The sequence below is a fragment of the Sminthopsis crassicaudata genome, chromosome 2 (assembly GCF_048593235.1).
Source record: "Sminthopsis crassicaudata isolate SCR6 chromosome 2, ASM4859323v1, whole genome shotgun sequence".
Lineage (NCBI taxonomy): Eukaryota > Metazoa > Chordata > Mammalia > Dasyuromorphia > Dasyuridae > Sminthopsis > Sminthopsis crassicaudata.
The window spans coordinates 337,233,798-337,256,358 of record NC_133618.1 but is presented as its reverse complement, the minus strand read 5'-3'; the positions used below and the strand labels follow the sequence as shown (position 1 = coordinate 337,256,358).

Below are 22,561 nucleotides of genomic sequence, written 5' to 3'. Positions count from 1 at the left end.
TCCTATATCTGAATAATGAATAATTGAATGAATGAAATAATTGAATAAATGAATGAATAAAATCTAAATAATCAATGTGGCAGAAATTATTTTCCAACTCACCAAAATTCTCCCCACCCCAGATGTCCATCTGAGTATCGTATTTTCCCAAGTGGTTAAACCAGGCCTTGTCAATCACAAAGATCCCTCCAGCTATGACGGGTGTTCTGGGAGTAAAAGGGAAAAAGAATCCACAAAATCCGCAAAGAATCCATGAGGGTGCCTACAAAACAAGAGCACCCTCTCTCTACCCCTTTTCCCACTCAGTGATCTTTCATACAGCATCACCCACATACTGATCATCACAGCTTCCCAAAGAGGAGGGTTACTAACACACACAGCAGCTCTTTTGTCCTCATATTGCTAAAAGCTCATGTTACCTACTTATTGTCCTTTCCAAGCATTTCAACCTAACTTGGGTATAGATCATTTAAAAGAGAACATTTGAACCATGCCTTGGAGGAGCTAAGAAATCCAGCCCTGAATTTCCTGAGACTAATGTGATGTCATCTACACCCTGGCTGTTTTTCCACACTGCTGTGTGTTCCAAAGGAAAATCTTCCAAACCAACTCTTCATAGATCCTACCCTGGAGGAGTTAAGATATTTAGCCCTGAACCTTCCAGGACTATGAACCTGTTTATTTTCTGCCTTGTCTGCCCCAGACCTACTTCTCATTTTCTACTTTCTACTTTTTCCTTAGAGAACTGATTAATCAAATCATTGCTACCATTGCCTCTAGAAAAGACACATCAGTTGATGGCCTACTGCTACATTCAAAATCCTGGTGACTTTCCAGACCAAAACCTCTCCCTGGGCACCATTCTTTTGACCTATATGTACTGTTTTTCTTTATAATAGCCTTAAGGCGGGACAGCTAGTTGGTGTAGTAGGTAGAACACCAGTCCTGAAGTCAGGAGGACCTGAGTTCAAATTGGCCTCAGACACTTAATACTTCTTGGCTGTGTGACACTGGGCAAGTCACTTAATCCCAGTTGCCTCAGTAAATAATAATAATAATAATAATAATAATAATATCCTTAAGATAAAGGACTATATTTCATTTCTGCATCTGTAATGTCAGTGCTTAGCACAGTGTTTAATATATAATAAACTTGACTTGACAAATGCTTTTTTATTCATTCATTCATTCACTCCTTCCTCCCTCCCTCCTTCTCTCCTTTATCTTCCTCCTTCCTTCCTTCCTTCCTTCCTTCCTTCCTTCCTTCCCTCCTTTATCTTCCTTCCTTCCTTCCTTCCTTCCTTCCTTCCTTCCTTCCTTCCTTCCTTCCTTCCTTCCTTCCTTCCTTCCTTCCTTCCTTCCTTTCCTTCCTTCCTTCCTTCCTTCCTTCCTTCCTTCCTTCCTTCCTTCCTTCCTTCCTTCCTTCCTTCCTTCCTTCCTTCCTTCCTTCCTTCCTTCCTTCCTTCCTTCCTTCCCTCTTTCCTTCCTTCCCTCCTTTATCTTCCTCCCTTCCTTCCTTCCTTCCTTCCTTCCTTCCTTCCTTCCTTCCTTCCTTCCTTCCTTCCTTCCTTCCTTCCTTCCCTCTTTACTTCCTTTCTTCCTTCCTTTCCTCTTTCCTTCCTTTCTTCCTTCCTTCCTTTTGATATCTTTGAGGCTCGAAGCCCAGAAACAAGAGAGAAGCCAACCTACCGAATTGGCTGGGTGGGGTCTGTTCTGGACATCTTCTGCTCTATGGGAATTTGTTCCCATTTGAAATGAAGACTCCAGTCAAATCCTGAGGAGTAGACAAAATAGTTAGGGAAGAAGGGTGAAACAAAGCAGACACCAGACCATATATCCCTGGACTATATTCATTTCAATTTCTCTCCTGCATCAGGAACATTAATTAACCAGTAAACTATTGAAGTCAATAAAGAAGCTAATATAAGTGGGGGGCAGGGAGGCAGGGAACTGAGGAAATAAATAAGATTAATAAAGCATGGTCCTCTCCCTCATGGATTTTACAAATCTATAAGAATGCATTTTGTAAAGTTAAAAGTGCCATAAAAGTCATCATTATTTTTACAATAATTACTAGCAATAAGAATAATAATTAAAATAATAATTTTAAGAATAATAAGTAAAATAACAATTTTCTCTCTTCCCAGCTTCTTGACCACTACTTACCTGTAGAGAGTATACCTTTTAGGCAATTCTTGTTAAATCAGATCTTCAAAATTATTATACTTTTCAAAATTATTATACTCCCTATGAAGAATATTACTGGGATATGAAGAAGTTTCTTAGGAAATCATTGGAAGACCAAATCAGAGACTTCTAATTTCCATGGCTGAGGGTTCCTCCCAGGAAAACTGTACCCACCTCCCCGAAGGTCAGCAGATGCTGCCAGGTATGCAAAGTTATCCAGGCTGATGACATCAATGACTGATGGGATTGGGAGAAGGAGATCTTAAGTAAAAATTTGTCAGCATAAACTATACTGATCCTGGAATGTTCATGCAAATCACCATGAGTTCCCTCTTTTTTGTTGGTATGGTCATTCCCAATATTTTTGGCAAATGTGACTTTTTCTGATTCTCTTATAATCTCTCTCTGGCTGTAGTACTCCTCACCATCTCCCTCACTGTCAGTTTCCCTTAGGCCAGGGCAACCCTGAGAAGAGACAGGGGAGCTTGTTGATGGAGATAGGTGCCCTGAGAGGAGAAGGACCTCATGAGCTCTCCCCACTCTAGGTTGGTCATCCTAAGACAAATCTTTAGTTTCAGCTCTGTTCAAGACTAAGATCAAGTCCCATCTCCTCCATGAAGCCTTCCCTGATCATTCCTCTGCCTCCTCTGATCTTCTCCCATAGCCATGGTAGCCTTTAGGGAAGGGGAAGGAGGAAGGGAGAAGGGAATAAGTATTTATTAAACTCTACTATGTGCCAGGCACATGCTAAACACTTTATAAAAATTATCTCATTTGATCCTCACAACCACTTTGGGAGGCAGGTGTTCTTATTATCTCCCCCATTTTATAAAGGAGGAAACTTGGGGAAATAGAGACTAAGAGATAATGTCAGAGGTTGGAGTTGAACTTGTTTACCTGACTCTGTGTATTATGGCACCCTCTAGCTTTCTTTTTACAAGCTGTGGGCCAATTAATTGTGTATTATCTTGGGTCATCTTTCCCATCTTGCAGGTACACTCACCTCCTTCACTCTCTGGAGCATGGGCTGAAGCCACTCATTGTTTACCTCACAGTGGCTGTCCAGGAAGGTAAGGATATCTGCTATTGCCACCTCTGCCCCTCGAACTCGGGAACGGATCAACCCTGCAATTAAGGAAAGGAGGGATAGTGAGAAAGAGAGCAACTGCTAACCTCAGAACTTCTCGAATTCATTAGAAAAGAAGACTTCTAAATCCAAAGATTTAAATGTGTTGGGAATAATAGACCCATTTTTCAAAAGAAAACATTAAATCACAGATTTGACAAAGGTTACACAATAAATTGGTGGCAGAATCAGGAGTAGAACACAGGTCCACTTGCTGAATTCCTTTTAGCTCTACCTCTGAGATCATTGCTTCTGGGTGAGAAGCTTTATTATTTTTTACATGCTTGAGTGTCAAAGATGGTCATTGAAATTATGACCAAGACAAAGAACTGCAAGTCAGAACTAGCTACATTTCCCTAGGAACTAGGTACAGTTTGGCTTGCTTCAATTTCACTATGTCTCTAAAGGTTTATTGCTGGCAGAGTAGGATGCTACACAGCCCAAAGGACACTATCAACTTTAGGACTTTTATTCTGTTCCACCCTTGGCATCTCCCAAATCAGAGGAAGGAGAAGCCCCAAGAGATGCTGCAAGTGGTGAAACTGAGTGCAAGTGCCTGATGGAAAATGTAGCAGACACCCCCCACTGGGATGAGACAAGTCCTTTGGGCTCAAGACAAAGGCAGGACCAGAAGGTCTCAGCTGAGAATAGGCAGGCTTGTCAAATCAGAGCACAAGGAACCAGCATCAGGAGGGAAGGGCAAGGACAGATGGAGAAAGGGAAGGCGCAAGAGGGTCTCACCTTCACGACGATCATTGCGTAGACATTTGACTCTGGGGATCCTGGTCAGGAGTAGGCAGTCTTCAGCTATAAAGGAGTCCCAAGTGAGGACAACATAGTCACACAATGCCAAAGCATGAGCGGTAAAGATAAAGCTTTGAATATTCTTGGAGCTATTACCTGGCTTCTTGTCAAAGGTGGGGAAGCTCTGCTTTTGGTTCCTCATCTCCTAGCTACATGGCTATCCCTGCAATGCTGCACAATCCTTACTAATGCTCCTGTCTGACCATCTCCTCTCCAGAGCCATTTCCTAGCGTAGAAGTGCTCAAAGGGTAAGATTCAAAATCTCCAGTAAAAGTTGGTCTCTGGTAGGGTTAACACTGAAAACATGCGAGTTTCCACACTTGCTATTCTGAAAGCTGTTAATAATTTACTGATGTTCCTTTAATAAAAACCAGACTTCAGAACACTGGTATCTCCTACATGCTTCTCACTCTTTTTGAGAAGGAAGTTTTGCAGCAACTAGTACAGAAAATAAATGAAGGAGTTTTTCCCTTTAAATCATGATCAGATAAGATCTTCTTATGAATAAAAATTGCTACAAAAACATTAAAGGACTCTAATTTTATTTAACCAGCATGGATTGGTAAAGGTTCTGCAATTTAAAAGCTGCTTGAAGCAACGAGAGGTTGAGCAATTCGCTGACACACAGCCAGTGTAAATGATTGAAAAAAACACGTAAAAATTTACTTGTATTCCAGGTACTGTGCTAAGTGATGGAGATACAAATACCAGCAAACAGTGTGGTCCCTGGCCTCAAGGGGCTTACTTCCAAATAAGGGAAGATAACACATGTAGGGGAATGGTGGCCAGGGAGGTATGTTTTAGAGAGGGAATGGTGGTTGGAGTCACAGAGCAAATTAACTGACATAGCCTTGTAGGGATGTTAGTGCTGATTTGATTACTATTCCCATAGTTACAGTTGGTAAGGAGTGGAAGAGAGTATATACACATACACATTGGGTGTGGAGATGGCCAGGAAGTGAATGAATCCATGAATCTGCAAAGTAAGGTCCAAGAAGGGCCTGGGATCATTATATGTGTTAAAGATGAGATTGGCATAGAAAATAAAATGCTGGACTTGCAGTCACAAAGACTCTGGGCAAGAAATCACTTATCTTTTGTCAGCTTCAGATTCTTCATCTGTAAAATGAGGGAAATGAAGCTATTGTTGTGAGGCTCAAACCTTGAAGCTACCTGCTACTATTATTTGAGCCCCATTCTCTTGAATCCAAGGCCAACTCTAACCACTATTTTCTTCATGTTGTCCACCACTGTCTTTCTCATATCGTCTCTCCAAAAAAAGTGGATTTTTTTTTAAAAGATGAGAAAAATTGAATAATATTTCCAATGGTTTTAAATAGCTTTGAAAAGGGGGGTTGAGAGGAAATTGAGGGGAGGGAGAAGCTCTGTAAATACCAGTTATAATTATTATTAATGTTACCAATAAATATTCTTGAGAATTCAGAAAATAAAACTGTACTGAAATTGGACTATTGTCATAGACAAGGCTGCTCAGATATAACAATGGTCCATACAAATTTAAGAATAATGTTTTCAATAGATGTCTTTATACCAAATACTCAAAATCTTCAGACTACTTGGAATGAAAAGCCTAATGAAAGAATTTGAAGCCACCTGGGGAGAGGAAAAGGAGCATCGAATTCCTGTCATTGTATCTGCCAGGAGAGGTGTTTTTCAGATGCTATCAGGGAATCTACAGAAGATGAGCTTACATCTCCAATTCTTATTCAATTACAAAAAGCAATCATTTTATCTACCTGGGCAATGATTCACAAAACATTTAATATAAAATTATACTAGCAAGATACTTATTCACAGACTGTTTCTATAAAAAAAAAAAAAAAAAAAAAAAGAGAGAGATTTCCTTGGCAAAAATATTGAAGTGCTTTTTCATTTTTACAAATGAGGAAAATGAGGCAGTTAACTGAGTTGCCCAGAGTCACACAGCTAATAAGTGCCTGAGGCTGGATTTGACCCGTTTTCCTGATTCCGGGCCTAGCACTCTAGTCCACCACCTAGCTGCTGCTCTATTACTACTACTACTACCACTACTACCACTACTACTACTAAATTAAGGATTCTTTGGTTCAGCCTTTTTACAGAGTGAAGGAACACTTGGATATAAATTCTTGGTGTCAGGGCAGCTAAGTAGCGCAGTGGATAGAGCAACAGCCCTGAATTCAGGAGGACCCGAGTTCAAATCTGGTCTCAGACACTTAAGACTTCCTAGCTGTGTGACCCTGGGCAAGTCACTTAACCCCAGGCTCAGGAAAAAAAAAAATCTTGGTGCCTCTCAAAATCCAAATGTGGCTGATTTCTCCAAGCCTCTCTTTTCAAGGATCTAACCACAATGGTACTTGCAAAAAGTGAGAAAATTTCCCCTTCCTGAGAGAGAAGGAAGGGGCTCATGAAAAAGGAATTGGGTACTTACGATCAGAACTAAAGTCATCCACTAAAATGATCTCCTGGATCAGGTTGGCAGGGGTGCGATTCAGAACACTAAAGCAGGGAGGAAGTAGAAGGGAAGGTCCTCATTAGGCATGGCTGCTCTGCTCAGGAGCTGAAAATCCTATTTTGACACCTATACCCAATTTTATCTCCAGCCTTTCTTTCTACCAGGCTCATCTGTCAGCTCCCTGAAGCTCTACTCTATAGCAGCTTTGCCTGTCATATGTGAGCAGCTGAGATGCCATCCATCCCTCTGACATTTCTTAGTGCCAATCCTGATTTTTCCTAACTAGTCCTCCTGTCAATAAGCAATAATGATCATCATACAGTCTCTACATCCAAGGACTAACCACCAAAACATCTGCTACAAGTAAACTAAATTGGGGGGGGGGGGGGAGGAGAAGAAAGAAAAAGGAAAAAGCAAAGAGAAAAAAAGAAGAAAAAAAAGTCCAGACTGGTAATTGTTTTTCAGGAAACAGAGGATATACTTGGCAGAAATCAATCAGGAGAAAGTTTTTCTTTTGATGGTCCTTCTTCCCTTCTTCCATCCCCTTCAAGCTTCTAAACTTTTCTAACTTCATGGAATATATGGGAAACCTCATGAAGAATTCCTATCCTGTGAGGGTGGAAAGACTACCTGTCTTGGTTATCCTGGAAATTGACACATGTCTTGGATGGAGCACAGCAAGAAAGCTCCCTTGTTGAACAATCAGGGTTAACCATTGCAATTAGGCCTGATTTTTATGCAGTTGATTCTCAAATCTAATTATCTAGCCTTCACTCTCTCCTGATCTTCAATTTACATCTCACCTTTTCAGCTGTTGATTGAACATCGCAAACCACATGTCTTATAATCATCTTTAATTCAACATGTTCAGAATTGAGTTCATTATTTCCTATCCCCAAAATGTCCTAGCGTCCTTATTACTGCTGAGGGTAGTCCCAACTTCCTGGTCACCTAGGCTTAGAACACAGGTGTCATCCTCACTTTCTCACTCCCCACATCCAATCTGTTGCCAAGCCCTGTTGATTCCCCCTTAGTAAAAACTCTTTTACCTTTCCCTTCTCTGATGCTGTTTCTATCCTGGAATTCATCAACTCATATTTCTATTATTTGAATAGCTTGCTGATTTTTTTTTTTTTTTTTTTTTTTTTGAGGCTGGGGTTAAGTGACTTGCCCAGGGTCACACAGCTAGGAAGTGTTAAGTGTCTGAGAGCAGATTTGAACTCAGGTGCTCCTGAATTCAGGGCTGGTGCTCTATCCACTGCGCCACCTAGCTGCCCCTCTCAGGTCCTTTTCTAAGGACCTATGAAGTCTACTTCTGGAAAAGCATTTCAATGTATAGTGGAAGAGCCCTGCTAATTGTTACTCTATGGCATGAACTCATGATCTTACCATTAATAAATTATTTCAATTCCTGAGATTCCCTCAGATCCTGACTCCTGCACATTTTACCCTGGTAAACTGATCATGATCTCCACTTAATGGTTTTCTTTTTGTGTATCTTAACCTTAAACTGTGCTTTGATTCTTACCCTTGATATTTCATGACCTCCCACCCAATCACCCACAACTGGTAGCCTTCATACCCACTGGTTGTATCTCAGCCTCCCTGACCCGCTAGTGTCCCAGAGGTCCTGAACATTCTAAAGACTGTTTTTGTCTGTCTGGGGAGGTGTGGGATCTACCAGTGTGGGATCACATACAGGTATGGTAGGTGGCAGCTTCTATTCTCCAAGATCCCTACCTCTTCACTGTTCGAAGAAGGGTAGATCGGGCTTCATTATGAAAAGTAATAATAATGCTGGTAGCTGGTAGGTCTGAGGCATAGTGCACAGATGTACATCTGCAAAGGAAATAAATTGAAAGTGCAGAATAAAGTTTATGGGAACGAATCACACAAAAATAGACATGGCAATACAGGAATCCAAACCATAACACCAATGTGTTTAGATGTACCACTCAGAACAAACAATGAAAAACAAATGTAGATACATAAACCAGGATTCCTTCTTCCTTCCTTCCCTCCCTCTGTCTGTCTGTCTGTCTGTCTGTCTCTTTGTCTGTCTGTCTGTCTGTCTCTGTCTCTCTCTCTCTCTCTTCCCCTTTCTTTCAGAGGTTATTCACAGCACAATCTCTCTCTTGTTGCCATGGGGTTTTTGATATGCCTTATTTTTCCACCTGACCCACTTGACCCTTCTGGTCACTCCAAGAGTCATCATAATAATGCCAGCCTTAGTGAGAATAACTAACTGACTTTGCCCATGGCATCTTTGAGATAAACTGGTTCTCCAGCTTCAGTTTCCTCATACCTAGAATTATTTCCTACCATACCTGACTACAAATTGGGATTCTTTAAAGGGGCATGGGACAGTAGGCTATCCTTAATGATTCCCAAGAATCTCTTGTTCTTTTCCATTTCTTCCAGAGCAGGGATCATCTTTTGCCTGTCTTTGAACAGCGTAACTCAGTGCCTAGAACATAGTAGGCATTTAATAATTGCTTACTGATTGATTTTACAAAAGATTTTTAAACAAAAAAATCTTTATACCCTTTTAAAAATTTTCTCTACCCTCACCCTCATTAAAAGTTGGTAAGATAGGAGCTGTGAGTAGATATTTGAACATCTTCATCTCTTCCTCCTTACAAATTAACCATGGCTTTTCCATCCTTCAGTGATATATTATTTAGTGTAGTGATTTATTAGCAATAAGGACTGATACATGTTGTTTTAAAGTTTTCCCAGAATTTAAATATATTTTCTCATGTGAGTCTCAAAACTATTGTTGGATAATTATTACTACAGTACCTATAGCTACTATAGATATTGTCATCCTATAGAAGAGAAAACTAAAAAGATCAGGTTAAATAACTAACTTACAATTACATAGCTAGTAAATTTGAATCTAGGCCTTCTTGACTTCAGACCCAGCATAGCACTTCCCAGTGTTGGAGTGAGATATAGGGTAACAACAAAAGTACAAAGTATTCCTGAATATACTTTCCTCAAAGCCAGAAACATAGTTCCATCTGAGTACTACCTAGGAAGCCTCAGCCCTGAACACTCTGAAAAGCCCACTTTTTCTTCATGCTGCCTTTCAAAAGGAATTCCTGGCTTTCCCACTTACTTTCTGGCCTACCTCTACTGACGCTCAGAGATACCAGCTTTTTATTCCTCCTTAATGTCAAGGAGAACAAAAACTATTTTGTCTTTTCTGTCCCTCACTGCGTTTTGTTTTGTTTTGTTTTGTTTTGTTTTGTTTTTTTCAGTAGCTGCATTTACTTTCTCATTAGACCAATGAGGCAACCACTGCTATATCTTTATGGCCATTTTTATTACAATTGCTTTATGACTATTCCGAGCACTGACTATTTTTTCATTACAGCATTTATTAAAGTGACAGAAACTTATCATAACAATTTTTGAGCTCATTTTCTACATTAAAAAACAGCATGAGCCAGGAAGGCAGAAGTGCCTTTCCAGCATATTAGCCCCAGATGACAAATCTTGGGTCCCTTTAAAATTATTCTCCTCCACCTTCCCCATCTCCTTTGCAGAGGTGTGTGTGTGGTATATATAATGTAAGGTTTTTTCCTTATGTATTGATCAGTTTTGCAGATTTTTTTTGTCTTCTTTTTTTTCTTGTCCTTACAAAAATTTTTCATAAAATTCTTTTATGACCCAGATTCTTGGGTTATAAATTCTTTTGTTAACTTTTTTGTGTCATGAATCCTTCTATGAAGTCTGGTGAAGCCCATGACTCTTTATCAGAAGAATGTTTATAAATTCATAAAATAAAATATACAGGATTACAGAGGAAACCACTCATATTGAAATGCAATGATCACTATGTTTTAAAAAATAAGTTTATGAAACCTAAGATTCTTATCTTTATCCTTGGCTATAAGGAATGGCTTTCTGGAAGGGAGAAAGGGCAGTTATATAGAAGGAAAAATAAAAGATATCAATAATAATATATTTTTTAAAATAATCCTCTCTGAAGGGATGAAAGATAATTAGGAACACAAGAGGGAAACTCTGAATGATGTTTATGTGGAGAGTTGTTTGTGCCCCCAAATACAGCAATTCATGAATTGTGATGGAGTGGAAAAATTCAATCTACCTTCCTAATAACACTTTCCAAGTGGTTTTCTACCAATTAGGGAGCAAATATAAGAAGGAAGAAACAGAGAACAGCAAGTAATGGTTTAACAGAGGAGAAATACTGTTCAGAGCTAAGATTCCAATGTTTTCAATCTACTGACTATCTTCACTGAGTTCACTCATCTGTTTCCACTAACAGGATGGGAAGATGCTGAAATAATGACCCATTTAAAAATTCCATTCACAAAGGTTCTGACTCTCCCCTTAGTATGTCTCTTAGTCTTATGTGGGCATAGAAGAATTAAAGATTTACCCCTCCCCCATATTACTTCTCCCTGAATTTCTTTTGAGGGGTAACCATCTTTGAGGACAGATGGTCTTCCTGGAACCCTACATTTAAAACATTTTCTCAATCCCCAACATCATAGGGACATGACTATGTCTATCTTGGTAGTATTTTTCTCTTACTCACTTGGGTTAAAACTTTTTTCTGCACCAAGTAATTAATTTTGGGCAAATCACATAACCTCTCTAAGCCTCAGTTTCCTTACCTAAAAAATGAAGAGATTTTGCTAGATGGGTCCTTCTACCTATGATTTAAGCCAGTGATTATCAGCTACCAAATGAGTGAGGATGACAGGATAGGGAACTGAGAAAAAGAATGGAAGTTAGGAGGGGCTCTGATAATAGGGAGAAAATGTCCTGGACTATGGGGGAGGAAATGGAAATGGATGAGATAATTATTGTTCATTTGCTTCAGCTGTGTCCAACTCTTCATGACCCTCTATGGCAGTGGTCCTCAAACTTTTTAAATAGGGGCTAGTTCACTGTCCCTCAGACTGCAGGAGGGCCAGACTATAGCAAAAACAAAAGCTCACACTCTGTCTCCGCTCCTCAGCCCATTTGCCATAACCCAGCGGGCCACATAAACGTCCTCAGTGGTCTAGGGCCATAGTTTGAGAACTCCTGCTGAAAAGGGCTGATTGGGTGCCTGGCATTTCCTACCCTTCTTTGCCTGGCCCTCAACTAACATAGGTGTGGTGATAATGAATGACCTCTATCTCCTTGACCTCTTGCTCAGGTTGAATGGGTCAGTTATGGGAAGAGAATAGAGTGTAATGAAAAGAACATGTGTCCTTAATCAAATCACTTCACTTGCCTTGTCTCATCTTCCTCTTTCCTATAAAATGAGCGTGTTGGAAAGTTGAATTCTGAGTAAATGAAAAACCAATGAAAGCCCTGGAAGAGAGATAACGTAGTATCTTTCCCTCACAGCAGAAGGGTAGACTATTAGGGTGGAATGTTGTATATATGGTCAGATAATAGTTCTATATTAGATATTTTTCTGTTGTCACTAAAAAGGGTTCCATCTGGGGATGGGTGAATCAAATGAAATGAAATGAATCAAAAAATCTTTTAAAAATAAAATGAACAAGGTGAAATAAACAATCTTTAAGCTCTCTATTAGTCTTAACATTCTATGGCACAACAGCATTTATTACAGAGAGAGACCTGAAGTATAAAGTGGTTGCATTATATATTAATAAATAAAAGTCACACAAGAAATTTAAATAAGAGCTTCTTAACTTACTTGAAAGGGAGAGGGGAAATAGAATTTTCTTAAAATAAGGGTTATAGGAAGAACACTAAGTGAGCATAACCTTGCCTATCTCCTTGGGCTGGGTTTCCAATCCTACTCTCTCAGGTGTTTTTTTAGTCTTAATACCGATCTGCAAATCTCTTTCCAAATAGAAAATTAAGGGCCAAAAGCAGAAGGGCAAGGGTCATAGCTACAAGATTTGATGGGGAAAAGGAGGAGGATCTGCTGGTACCTGTAATGACGGGTGTCCCGGATGGGGCGGTCACTGCTTAGCTTGTCACTCTCCAGCTGGTTGAAGGCATGTTGCCTGTAAGGATCCTCTCCAGCCTTCAACAGCTTGGAGGCCAGGTATGCTTTCTCATCAAAGCCTCTTGTAGGGATTTTGGTGACCTGAAAAGGAGAATGGGAGAGGGAAGGGGGAAACACATGGATATATATGGAGGAAGTGATACCTCCCATGAGACCCTATCATCAAGCTAGACCCAAACTCTAAGGGACAGAGACTGGAAGCCCTCTTGAAGCCAGAGACAGGATCCAGAGTACTGGGTGACTAGCACAGTGCTTGGCCCACATTTGTCACTTGATAGATATGTGATGGATTTGATCAGCAGGATCAGCAGGCTAAGAGTAAAACCCTGCAAAGGTGTGGACAAGGGGGAGCTTGTCCACATCGAAGCTGCATTTGAGTACAAATGAATGCTCATAGTTTGATGTCAGAGCTGTCTGGCCCTCAGGACAAAGAAGAGATTATACCTTCCCTTGGATATTTTCTTGCTTCTGAAATAGCCTCTTGTCAAAGCTGCTGGGTTATACAGCCTGAAGTTTTATAAAACCAATGAGGAATAGACAAGTGAGCACAGCTTTCCTACTTATTTTCTCATAATCCTGTAGCAGTGCTTGAAGTGGGAAAAAACTTGGAAAGGGATAGCTGGTCAATGGTAATAGGGCGATTTCTAGTCCTCCAAAGAGGAAGTAGGATCCCCCCTCATCCAGCTCCCCTCTCCCACCCTAAGAAGTCAAGCATTTAGGAAGTGTGCTGAGATAAAACTCCTAAATTGGAAGCAATTTATGTGTGAAATACTGGAAAGGAGTACACATAAGGGGATGGCTCTTCAACTTCTCACAATCTCCACACTAGCATGCTTGCACTTTAAATTTCACTTACATGCAGAACTATACTGCCTCCAATTTAATTCAGTAAGTATTAAGTGTCTGCTGGGATGAGGCCTTGGGATCTGGATAACTTGTGATCATAAGCAATTTCTCCCACTTCTATTTCTACCCTTCAATGCTTCAAGTATAATCTCAATTACAAATTACAAATGTACAAATTACAATTACAAATCAATGGCTGACCTCAATTCTCATGCAGAATTACCCACACCTAAAAAATCATATCTTAGCAAATATGTAAATATGTAGGTGAATAAACATGTACATGTGTGAATACACACTCATGTTACAGGATACTGTGCTTAGTACCAGGGATATAAAAATTTAAAAAATGAAACAGTCCCTCTCTTCAAGGAACTTAACATTCTTCTACTTAAGTTTTCCACTTCTCCCACTGCCTTCTATTTCACACAAACACTCTTTTCCCCTTCATTATGGTCTTTGATTACTTAAGTCCCTCCCTATCCCTCATTCCTTATATCCCAACTCTGCCATAGTTTGCTTCCATAAATAGACTTGAACTTATTGTCAGTCATTTTAATGATCCATTAATGACTCCTCAGATAGCAATCTAGAGCCCCCACCCATAACTACTACCATCATCACTACCACTATCATCCTTTGATATCCCCATCCCTGATCCCCATCCCTGGGTAATCCCTACCATCTGATTTTGGATTTCTTTTTTCTCTTTGTTTACTGACAACCTTCCCAAACTCCTATTGATTCTAGGGCTTTCCCTCTACTAATTATTTTTCACTTATTCTGTAAATAGCTTGCTTTGTATATATTTGTTTGCATGTTGGCTCTTTTATGAGATTATAAACTTCTCAAGGGCAACGACTGTCTTTCTATTCTTTTTATATTTCTAGCATTTAGCATGGGTCCTGGCACATAACAAGTTCTTAATAAAACTTTATCATATTTGATTGTATTTTCCCAGTTATCTAAGCAATAATGAAGAAAACAATGAAAGGTACAAAATCTTAAGGTTCTTCATTGCTTTTTAGCAGTGTTATCTTGTCAGTTTATTTTCCACAATAACTTTTCCAAATTGTTTTCTCCCTTCTCAAGACAACATGCTCATGCCTATCCCTCTTACTTCTAGAAGTGACCTAGCCTTGTACTTCACTGAAAAGACTGAGGCCATCTACCTCAACTCCACTCTTGCAGAGATCAAAGAAATCAAACAACATTTATTAAGTGATAAAAAATTAATCCCGTGCCTTTGATACCCCTAGAAGTTTTCTTCAGTGGTCATTGATTCAAATGCATGCATTTGTCTTCTTTTCTACCAACTTTTCTCCTTCTACCTGGACTCACAATTTGTCCTTCCCAGTCCTAAAAAGGTTTCTCCTATCTCATCCTTTTCCTCCCCAGAATTACAAAACTTTCGGGGGCGGGGGTATTGTCTATAGTTCTTCATGGCCAATAAGGTGGTGCAGGGGATAGAGTTTGGAGTTAGGAAAACTCATCTTCCTCAGTTCAAATCTAGCTTCAGACATTTACTAGCTGTGTGACCCTAGGCAATTCACATAACTTTGCCTCACTTTCTTCACCTGTAAAATGAACTGGAGAAGGGATGGTAAACCATTCCAGTATCTTTATCAAGAAAATTCCAAATGGGGTCATGAAGAGTTAGACTCAACCAAAGCAAAACACATTTCCTTACTACCTTTTCTGTATCTGATAATCTACTAAAACTGATCTTTAATGACATCTTATTTGCCAAATCCACAGGTTTGTTTTGTGTTCCCATTCTTGCTGATCTTTCTACAGCATTTGATACTATCAGATACCCTCTCAGGGATATTCTTTTCCCCTTTTGCATCAGAGATACCCCAATACTTTTAATTACTTAAACATCCTTTCTCTTTACTGGTTTCTCTTCCAAATCCCATAAAGTGGATAGACTTTGGAATATTCCTTCTCTTCTTTAATACCATCTCCTTGACAATGGAGAACAATCATCTCTATGTAGATAAGTCTCAAATTTATATTTCTAGCACTGACCTCTGCTCTGAACTCACAACCATCCCCATCTGTCAACAAGATTTTTCTACAAGATATCCCATCAGCATCTCATACTCTAGGGAATAGAAACAATGCTTATTGTCTTTCCTCACTAACAACTAGGCAGGTACAAATATATTGTCAGAGATTCTGAGAGAACTGGTAAAAACCTTTTGGAATAAATGGATTTGTGCTGAGTCTTAAAAGAAATCAGAGAAACTAAGAAATGGAGGTGAAAAAGTAAGCATTTTGGGTGTAAAGAACAGCAAGAGCAAAAGCATGGAGGCAGGAGATGAGGTATCATATTCAAGGAATTGAAAGGAGGCCAATAGTGCTGGAACACAGAATATATTGAGTATGAAAAGTATAAGAAGTATCCAGAAGACTGGAAAGGTGAAAAGGGCCCAGATTGTAAAGCACCTTAGATGTAAAAAGAAATTTATATTTGATACTAGGAGTAATAGGGAGCCAATGAAATGTATTGAGCTAGGGAGATGAACATAGTCAAAGATGACTTCTTTTTTGGACATGTTGAGTTTGAGATGCCCAAAAGATATCCAATTCAAGATGTTCAAACACCATTTGGAAATGGAGCTCAGGAAAGAGCTGGGTATATATGACATACTTTTTTTAAAATTAATTTTATAATTATACATTTTTTGACAGTATATATGCATGAGTAATTTTCTTATAACATTATCCCTTGTATTCATTTTTCAAAATTTTCCCCTCCCTCCCTCTACTCACTCCCCTAGATGACAGGCAATCCCATACATTTTACATGTGTTATTGTATAACCTACATACAATATATGTGTGTAAATCCAATTTTCTTGTTGTACATTAAGTATTAGATTCCGAAGGTATAAGTAAGCTGGGTAGATAGACAGTAGTGCTAATATTTTACATTCACTTCCCAGTGTTCCTTCTCTGGGTGTAGTTATTTCTGTCCATCATTGATCAACTGGAAGTGAGTTGGATCTTCTTTATGTTGAAGATTTCCACTTCTATCAGAATACATCTTCATACAGTATTGTTGTTGAAGTGTATAGTAATCTTCTGGTTCTGCTCATTTCACTCAAGAGCTGGGTTTATAATAATAACACTATTAGCTAGATGTTTATAGCAATTTAAGGTTTGTGAAGCACTTTACAAGTTTTATTTCATATTATTCTCACAAAACGTTGGGAAGAAGACACTATTATTATCCACATTTTACAGATGAGGAAAGTGAGGGAGACAGAAGCTAAATGACTTGTCCAGGGTCATATAGCCAGTAAGTACAGGCAGTTCTGTTATAACATAATATATTGTTCTCCAAAAGAACCTTCTTACGGGAAACTAAGTAATAAAAAAAAATCTACAGATCTTAAAGGGAAAAATGGGATTAAATCACAATGCTAAAAAAAAACAAACAAAAAACCAACTTTATAAATAACACACTAAAAAAGATAGAAACTTAATAAAAATGGTAGCATATTTTTATGCATGATAAATGGTTAAGAAATACATAAAGAATACAATAAATAATGTCTTTAGGCTGCTATTCAGCCTGCTTATGCATGTGGGCATCTGAAAGGATGCAGCTTGTGAATTATTATGAAATGGTGCAGTTTTCTGCCTTTTCTGTGCCTTTAAAAAAAAAAAAAAATCTCACAGAAGCAAACTCAAAATTTGACTTATCCTCAGAATGTTCCCAAATATGCAATTGCACACACAGACTGACTGTATCTGAAGTTGGATTTGAATTCAAATCATTCTGGCTCCAGATTCAATATTTGATCCACTACCCTGTACAGATAGCTGCTTTATCAGGAATCCTCTGGCTCTAGCTCATCATTGAACCAAATGAGATGGTATTGTTGTGCCACAGTTCCCTTTTATTGTCCTGATTCAGTTTCCCTAATTGTCCTGACTCACTTTCCCTAAATTGTCCAGCCTGTTTCCCTGAATTGTTCTGCCTCCATTGTTCTGCTCAATCCCGCAAAACTACCCCTCCCTCTTAATCATCAGAATATTTAATAAGGATAAAAGATCTTATATTTTAGAATATCAGAATGCCTCTCCGCATCCCAATCTATCAGAATATCAGATACAGTCTTATCAAGAAGCCTCTCCCCATCTTTGGTGCCTTACTCCACCCTGTCAGAGTCTCTGTTCCCACTCTCAGCACTCTGACTCCATCCTGCCTCAGTCTACCTCCTGAGTTTGAGCCACATGTATATAATTTGTAAATTTCTTCCTTTTAAATAAAATATTAAATACTCTCTAATCTCTATCTTGCCTCAGTTTCTCTGGCATTACAGTATAGAAAAAAAAGAGAAGAAAGAGCTTTGAGAGATAGGCAGGGTTAAGTTGCTTGGAATTAGAAAAGATCTAGCAAGGCAAATTGAGAAGAATAAGTCAAAAGAAGGAGGACCAGGAGAATGTAGGCTCATGAAAACCAGTAAGGAGAGACTATCCAAAAGGAGATCAACAGTGTCAAATGTTTTTATTCACTCATACTGCATTCTTTCTGATCAGCATACTTTGGTTCATGCAATTCCCAGTATACCCTCCCCTTGTCCACCCAAACCCTCTTTTTCACTTTACCCCCAGTCAATGCCTACTAACCCTTTAAAATCTCCTCAAATGCCACTTCTTTTATGAGTAAATTTTGAAAATGATGTGGAAAGACCAGAATACTAATGCATTGTTGATGGAGTTGTGAATCATTGTAGAAAGCAGTTTAGAATTATGTAAAGAAAGTGGATAAAATGTTTCAACCCAGAGATTCCAGATATGTATCCCAGGGAAGTGATTGACAAAAAATTATCATATACACTAAAATATTTATAACAGCACTTTTTTTTGGTAATAAAGAACTAAAAATAAAATAAATGCCCATTGATTGGGGAAATGCAATACAAAATGTGATAACATGAATATAAAGCTTCTTATTCTGTAAGAAACAACAAACAAGATCAATATAGTGAATCAGCACAAAAAGACTTAAATGAATTGATATAATTCAAGTAAGCAAAGCCAAGGAAACAATATACACAATGATTACCATAGTGTAAAAAAAAAGGACAACCCCCAAATAATTTAAAGTAAATGTTGTGAAACTGTCTTAAAAAAATAAACAATCTTGGCCTCAGAGAAGAGATATAAGGCCCTGATTCTTTGCAAAAGTGAGGGCTACATCCATTTGTGTGGTACGGAAATGGTGAGGTAACACCATTTAATAAAAAAAGATGGAGAGAGCTCTAGAGAAAAGCAAAGTTTATTGTACGTCCTCGCAAGAATTGGGCGTCCCACTCTTCGAGTAGACAATCGAAGAGAGGAAGCGCCTCCTGTGGGCAGGACAGCACCTTTAATCCCTAACGCAAAACGCCCCCTCCCACCACTGACCCTCATCCTCATTGGCTGAGAGTCTTACATTCTAAATGCGAGATCTACCCACGAAATTGAACTTGACCAATAAGTACATAGTTGCCCATATTTGGATGAAATAGGGAGATGATATCATAGGAGGGGAAGGCAATGCCCTTTGCTCGAACTTCAGAGTCCTTCAGGCCTACTCGAACTCTGAAGTAGATGAAGCCTTACTCGATTTTCACAACTGTCTTGAAAGATCTCACCTCATCTCATTCACATTGATGTAATGTGCATAGTTACATATAACATCAAATCTTTTCCATGTATTGAATGGTCTTTTGCTGATTGGTTTTGGACTCTTTCCCTCTTTTTTCTTAAAAAAATTTTTGCTAAAAGATATAGCGTTCTCTTTCTCTCTCTCTCTCTCCATATATATATGTGTGTGTGTGTGTGTGTGTGTGTGTGTGTGTGTGTGTAATATTTTTAAAGCCATGTAAAGAATTCCCTTCTCTTTTCCTAGTCAGAAACCATCAGTCCCACCTTGAACCAATCTTATATTCAAATGATCTCCTTTAGGGCAGGAACCATGTTTTCCCCCTTCTTTGCATCCACACAAGCTTCAATAAATGCTTGTTGACTGTCACAGTGTATGCACTGAAATCTTTTTGTTAATTTACCATATTTTATTATTATTCTAGCTACACTTATTTGTGTATTGGTCATTTTCTTCTTTTTTAGTATAAATCCACATGAACAGTTTTAGTCTCATATAAGCTTTGTATCTCACTTAATTCCTAGCTCAGGGCACTGTATATAGTACTAAAATAGATGAAATTCTCTGCCATTGAGGTATTTTATAATACATTTGAAAAGGTAAGACTAACATACATGATATTGCCTACAAAACAGATTACATAAACCCTGGGGTCTCCAGACATGAGACCAAGTCCAAGATTTTCTTAGACAATCTTGATTTCAAGTACTCTGTCCTCTTGTTCCCCCTAGCCAAGGAAATATCATAAACATGCCAACATTTTGGCAAATAGTATTGGAATGTGTGATGTCAGTAAATGTTATAATAAAAATACACATAAGCCTCAAAAGAATGCGAACTCCAAAAGGAAAATCACTGGAGAAAGCAAAATCATGATTTTGGAGGGGATTTGAACCAGAGCTGTGATAGCATCATTTTTTTGGTTGTTGTTTAGTCATATCCAGTTCTTCAAGATCAGGTGGACCATACTATCTATGGGGTTTTCTTGGCAAAGATATTGCAGTGATTTGTCATTTCCTTTTCCTCTTAACAGGGAAGATTGAAGAGGGGGAGCTGTAGGTGAAGCACTGAGGGGAGGGACTCTAAGTAGGAGTATCACTTCTAAAGGGGTACTGAGAGGTTAATTACTTGTTCAGGATGACACAACCTGTTATCAGAGGTAGCTTTTGCACTTGGGTCTTCCTGGCTCTATTCTATGCTAACTCAATTCATAATTATTATTTAATTCATATTATGATTATTCATCAATATTCATGTCAGTGAATGTGTACTGTAGTATATCTATATGTGATACATAATGGCCTACATATGGAATGGGTGTTATGGCAATGGTTATGATTACCTCAACTTTTCTAGTCATGATCAATCAATCAATGAATAAACATTTATTCAGCTCTACAATGTCCCAAGTACTGTGCTAAGGATACTAAAAAAGACAAAAGATAGCACCCCCCCCCCCAAGAATTTAACATTTTTTCTTTTTTAAATTATTTTTAATAATAGCTTTTTTGTTATCAAAAATATATGGAGAGTGTTTTCAACATTCACTCTTTTTTTTTTTTTTGAGGCTGGGGTTAAGTGACTTGCCCAGGGTCACACAGCTAGGAAGTGTTAAGTGTCTGAGAGACCAGACTTGAACTCTTGGGTCCTCCTGAATTCAAGGCTGGTGCTCTATCCACTGCGCCACCTAGCTGCCCCTCAACACTCACTCTTACAAAACCTTTTGTTCCAATTTTTTTCTCCCTTCCTTTTCAGTCCCTCTACTAGACAGCAAATAATATATGCTAAAAATGTGCAATTCTTGTATAGATAATTTCACAATTACCATGCTGCACAAGAAAAATCAGATCAAAATGGAAAATAAAAACAAGCAAACAATAACAAAAAGGTAAAAATACTATGTTGTGATCCATATTCAGTCACTGTAGTCCTCTTTCTGGATGCATATGGCTCTCTCCAACACAACTAACCCTAATTGTTGAAAAGAGCCATGACTGTCAGAATTGATCATTGTATAATCTTGCTGTTCTGTGTACAATGTTCTACACACTTCACTTAGCATCACTTCATATAAGTCTCTCCAGGCCTTTCTAAAATCATCGTGCTAATTGTTTCCTATAGAAACATATATATATATATATATATATATATATATATATATATATATATATATATATATATATATGCTAAAATATATATATTCTATAACATAAATATATAAAAATATATATTCTATAACATTCATATATCATAACTTATCCAGCCATTCTCCACCTGATGGTTATCCATTCCATTTTCAATTCCTTGCCACTACAAAAAGAACTGCTACAAACACTTTTGCACATGTGGGTCTTTTCCCTTTTTTATGATCTCCTTGAGGCATATCAGGGACACTGCTGGATCAAAGGATATGCACAGTTTGGTAACCCTTTGGGCACAGACCCAAATTGCTCTCCAGAATGGTTGAATAAATTCACAATTCCACCAACAATGTATTAGTGTCCCAGTTTTCCAACATTTCCACCAACATCTATTATTATCTTTTCTTGTCATCTTAACCTATCTGAAAAGTATGTAATGATACCATTATATACCTCAGAGTTGTCTTAATTTGCATTTATCTGATCAATAGTGATTTAAAGCATTTAAAGACTAGAAATGTTTTTAATTTCATCCTCTGAAAATTGTCTGTTCATATGCTTTGAACATTTATCAATTAGGGAATGGTTTGTATTCTTACAAATTTGAGTCAATTCTCTATATAATTTTAAAATGAGGTCTTCATCATAACTCTTGGATGTAAAATATTTTCTCCCAATTTTCTGCTTCCCTTCCAATCTTATCTGCATTTAATTTAATATAATCAAAATTAACCATATATTGCATTTCATAATGTACTCTAAGAATTTACAACTTAATAGGAGAGACAGTATACAAGCAATATATATATATATATATATATATATACATATATATATATATATCTGACTCTGTTTTTCTCTCCCAACTCTTCCCAGTCTCTTTTGCACTCTTGCTTCTCCCATATATATTTGACCAAGGGTAACATGTTTATGCCAATCCTTCTGATGAATAATAATAAAAAATTTCATCAAAAATAAATGACTATTTAGACTAGCTATTTTTCAGGGCAAAGAATTGGAAATTGAGGAGATGCCCATCAATTGGGAACTGGCTGAATAAATTGTGGTATGTGATTATAAAGGAATATTATTTTTCTGTAAGAAATGATGAACATCATGTTATCAGAAAAACCTGGAGAGTCCTCATGAGCTCATACAAAATGAAATGTATGAAATACTATTTCATAGTAATAGTTAAATGGGATGATCATCTGTGAATGACTTTGCTATTTTCAGCAATACAATAATCCAAGACTACTCTAATGAACTTGTGATGAAAAATGCTACCCATACCCAGAGAAAGAACTGATTGTGTCTGAATTCATACTGAA

At 38.1% G+C, this 22,561-nt stretch overlaps 1 protein-coding gene across 2 annotated transcripts in view; it reads right to left on the bottom strand.

Annotated features, from left to right (window-relative positions):
- The window catches only part of GALNT16 (polypeptide N-acetylgalactosaminyltransferase 16), a 95,333-nt gene that overhangs the window by 17,235 nt on the left and 55,537 nt on the right, over positions 1–22,561 (bottom strand). For both annotated transcript variants that reach the window (XR_012486527.1, XM_074290478.1), the window contains exons 2-9: positions 12,503–12,660; positions 8,313–8,411; positions 6,549–6,616; positions 4,055–4,120; positions 3,187–3,312; positions 2,362–2,424; positions 1,690–1,774; positions 103–206 (exon numbers count right to left, since the gene is read on the bottom strand). Coding sequence is in view for 1 of the 2 variants with exons in the window: in XM_074290478.1 (XP_074146579.1) it covers positions 103–206; positions 1,690–1,774; positions 2,362–2,424; positions 3,187–3,312; positions 4,055–4,120; positions 6,549–6,616; positions 8,313–8,411; positions 12,503–12,660 (769 nt within the window). In the remaining variant the exon portion in view is untranslated. The remainder of the gene's footprint in view (positions 1–102; positions 207–1,689; positions 1,775–2,361; positions 2,425–3,186; positions 3,313–4,054; positions 4,121–6,548; positions 6,617–8,312; positions 8,412–12,502; positions 12,661–22,561) is intronic.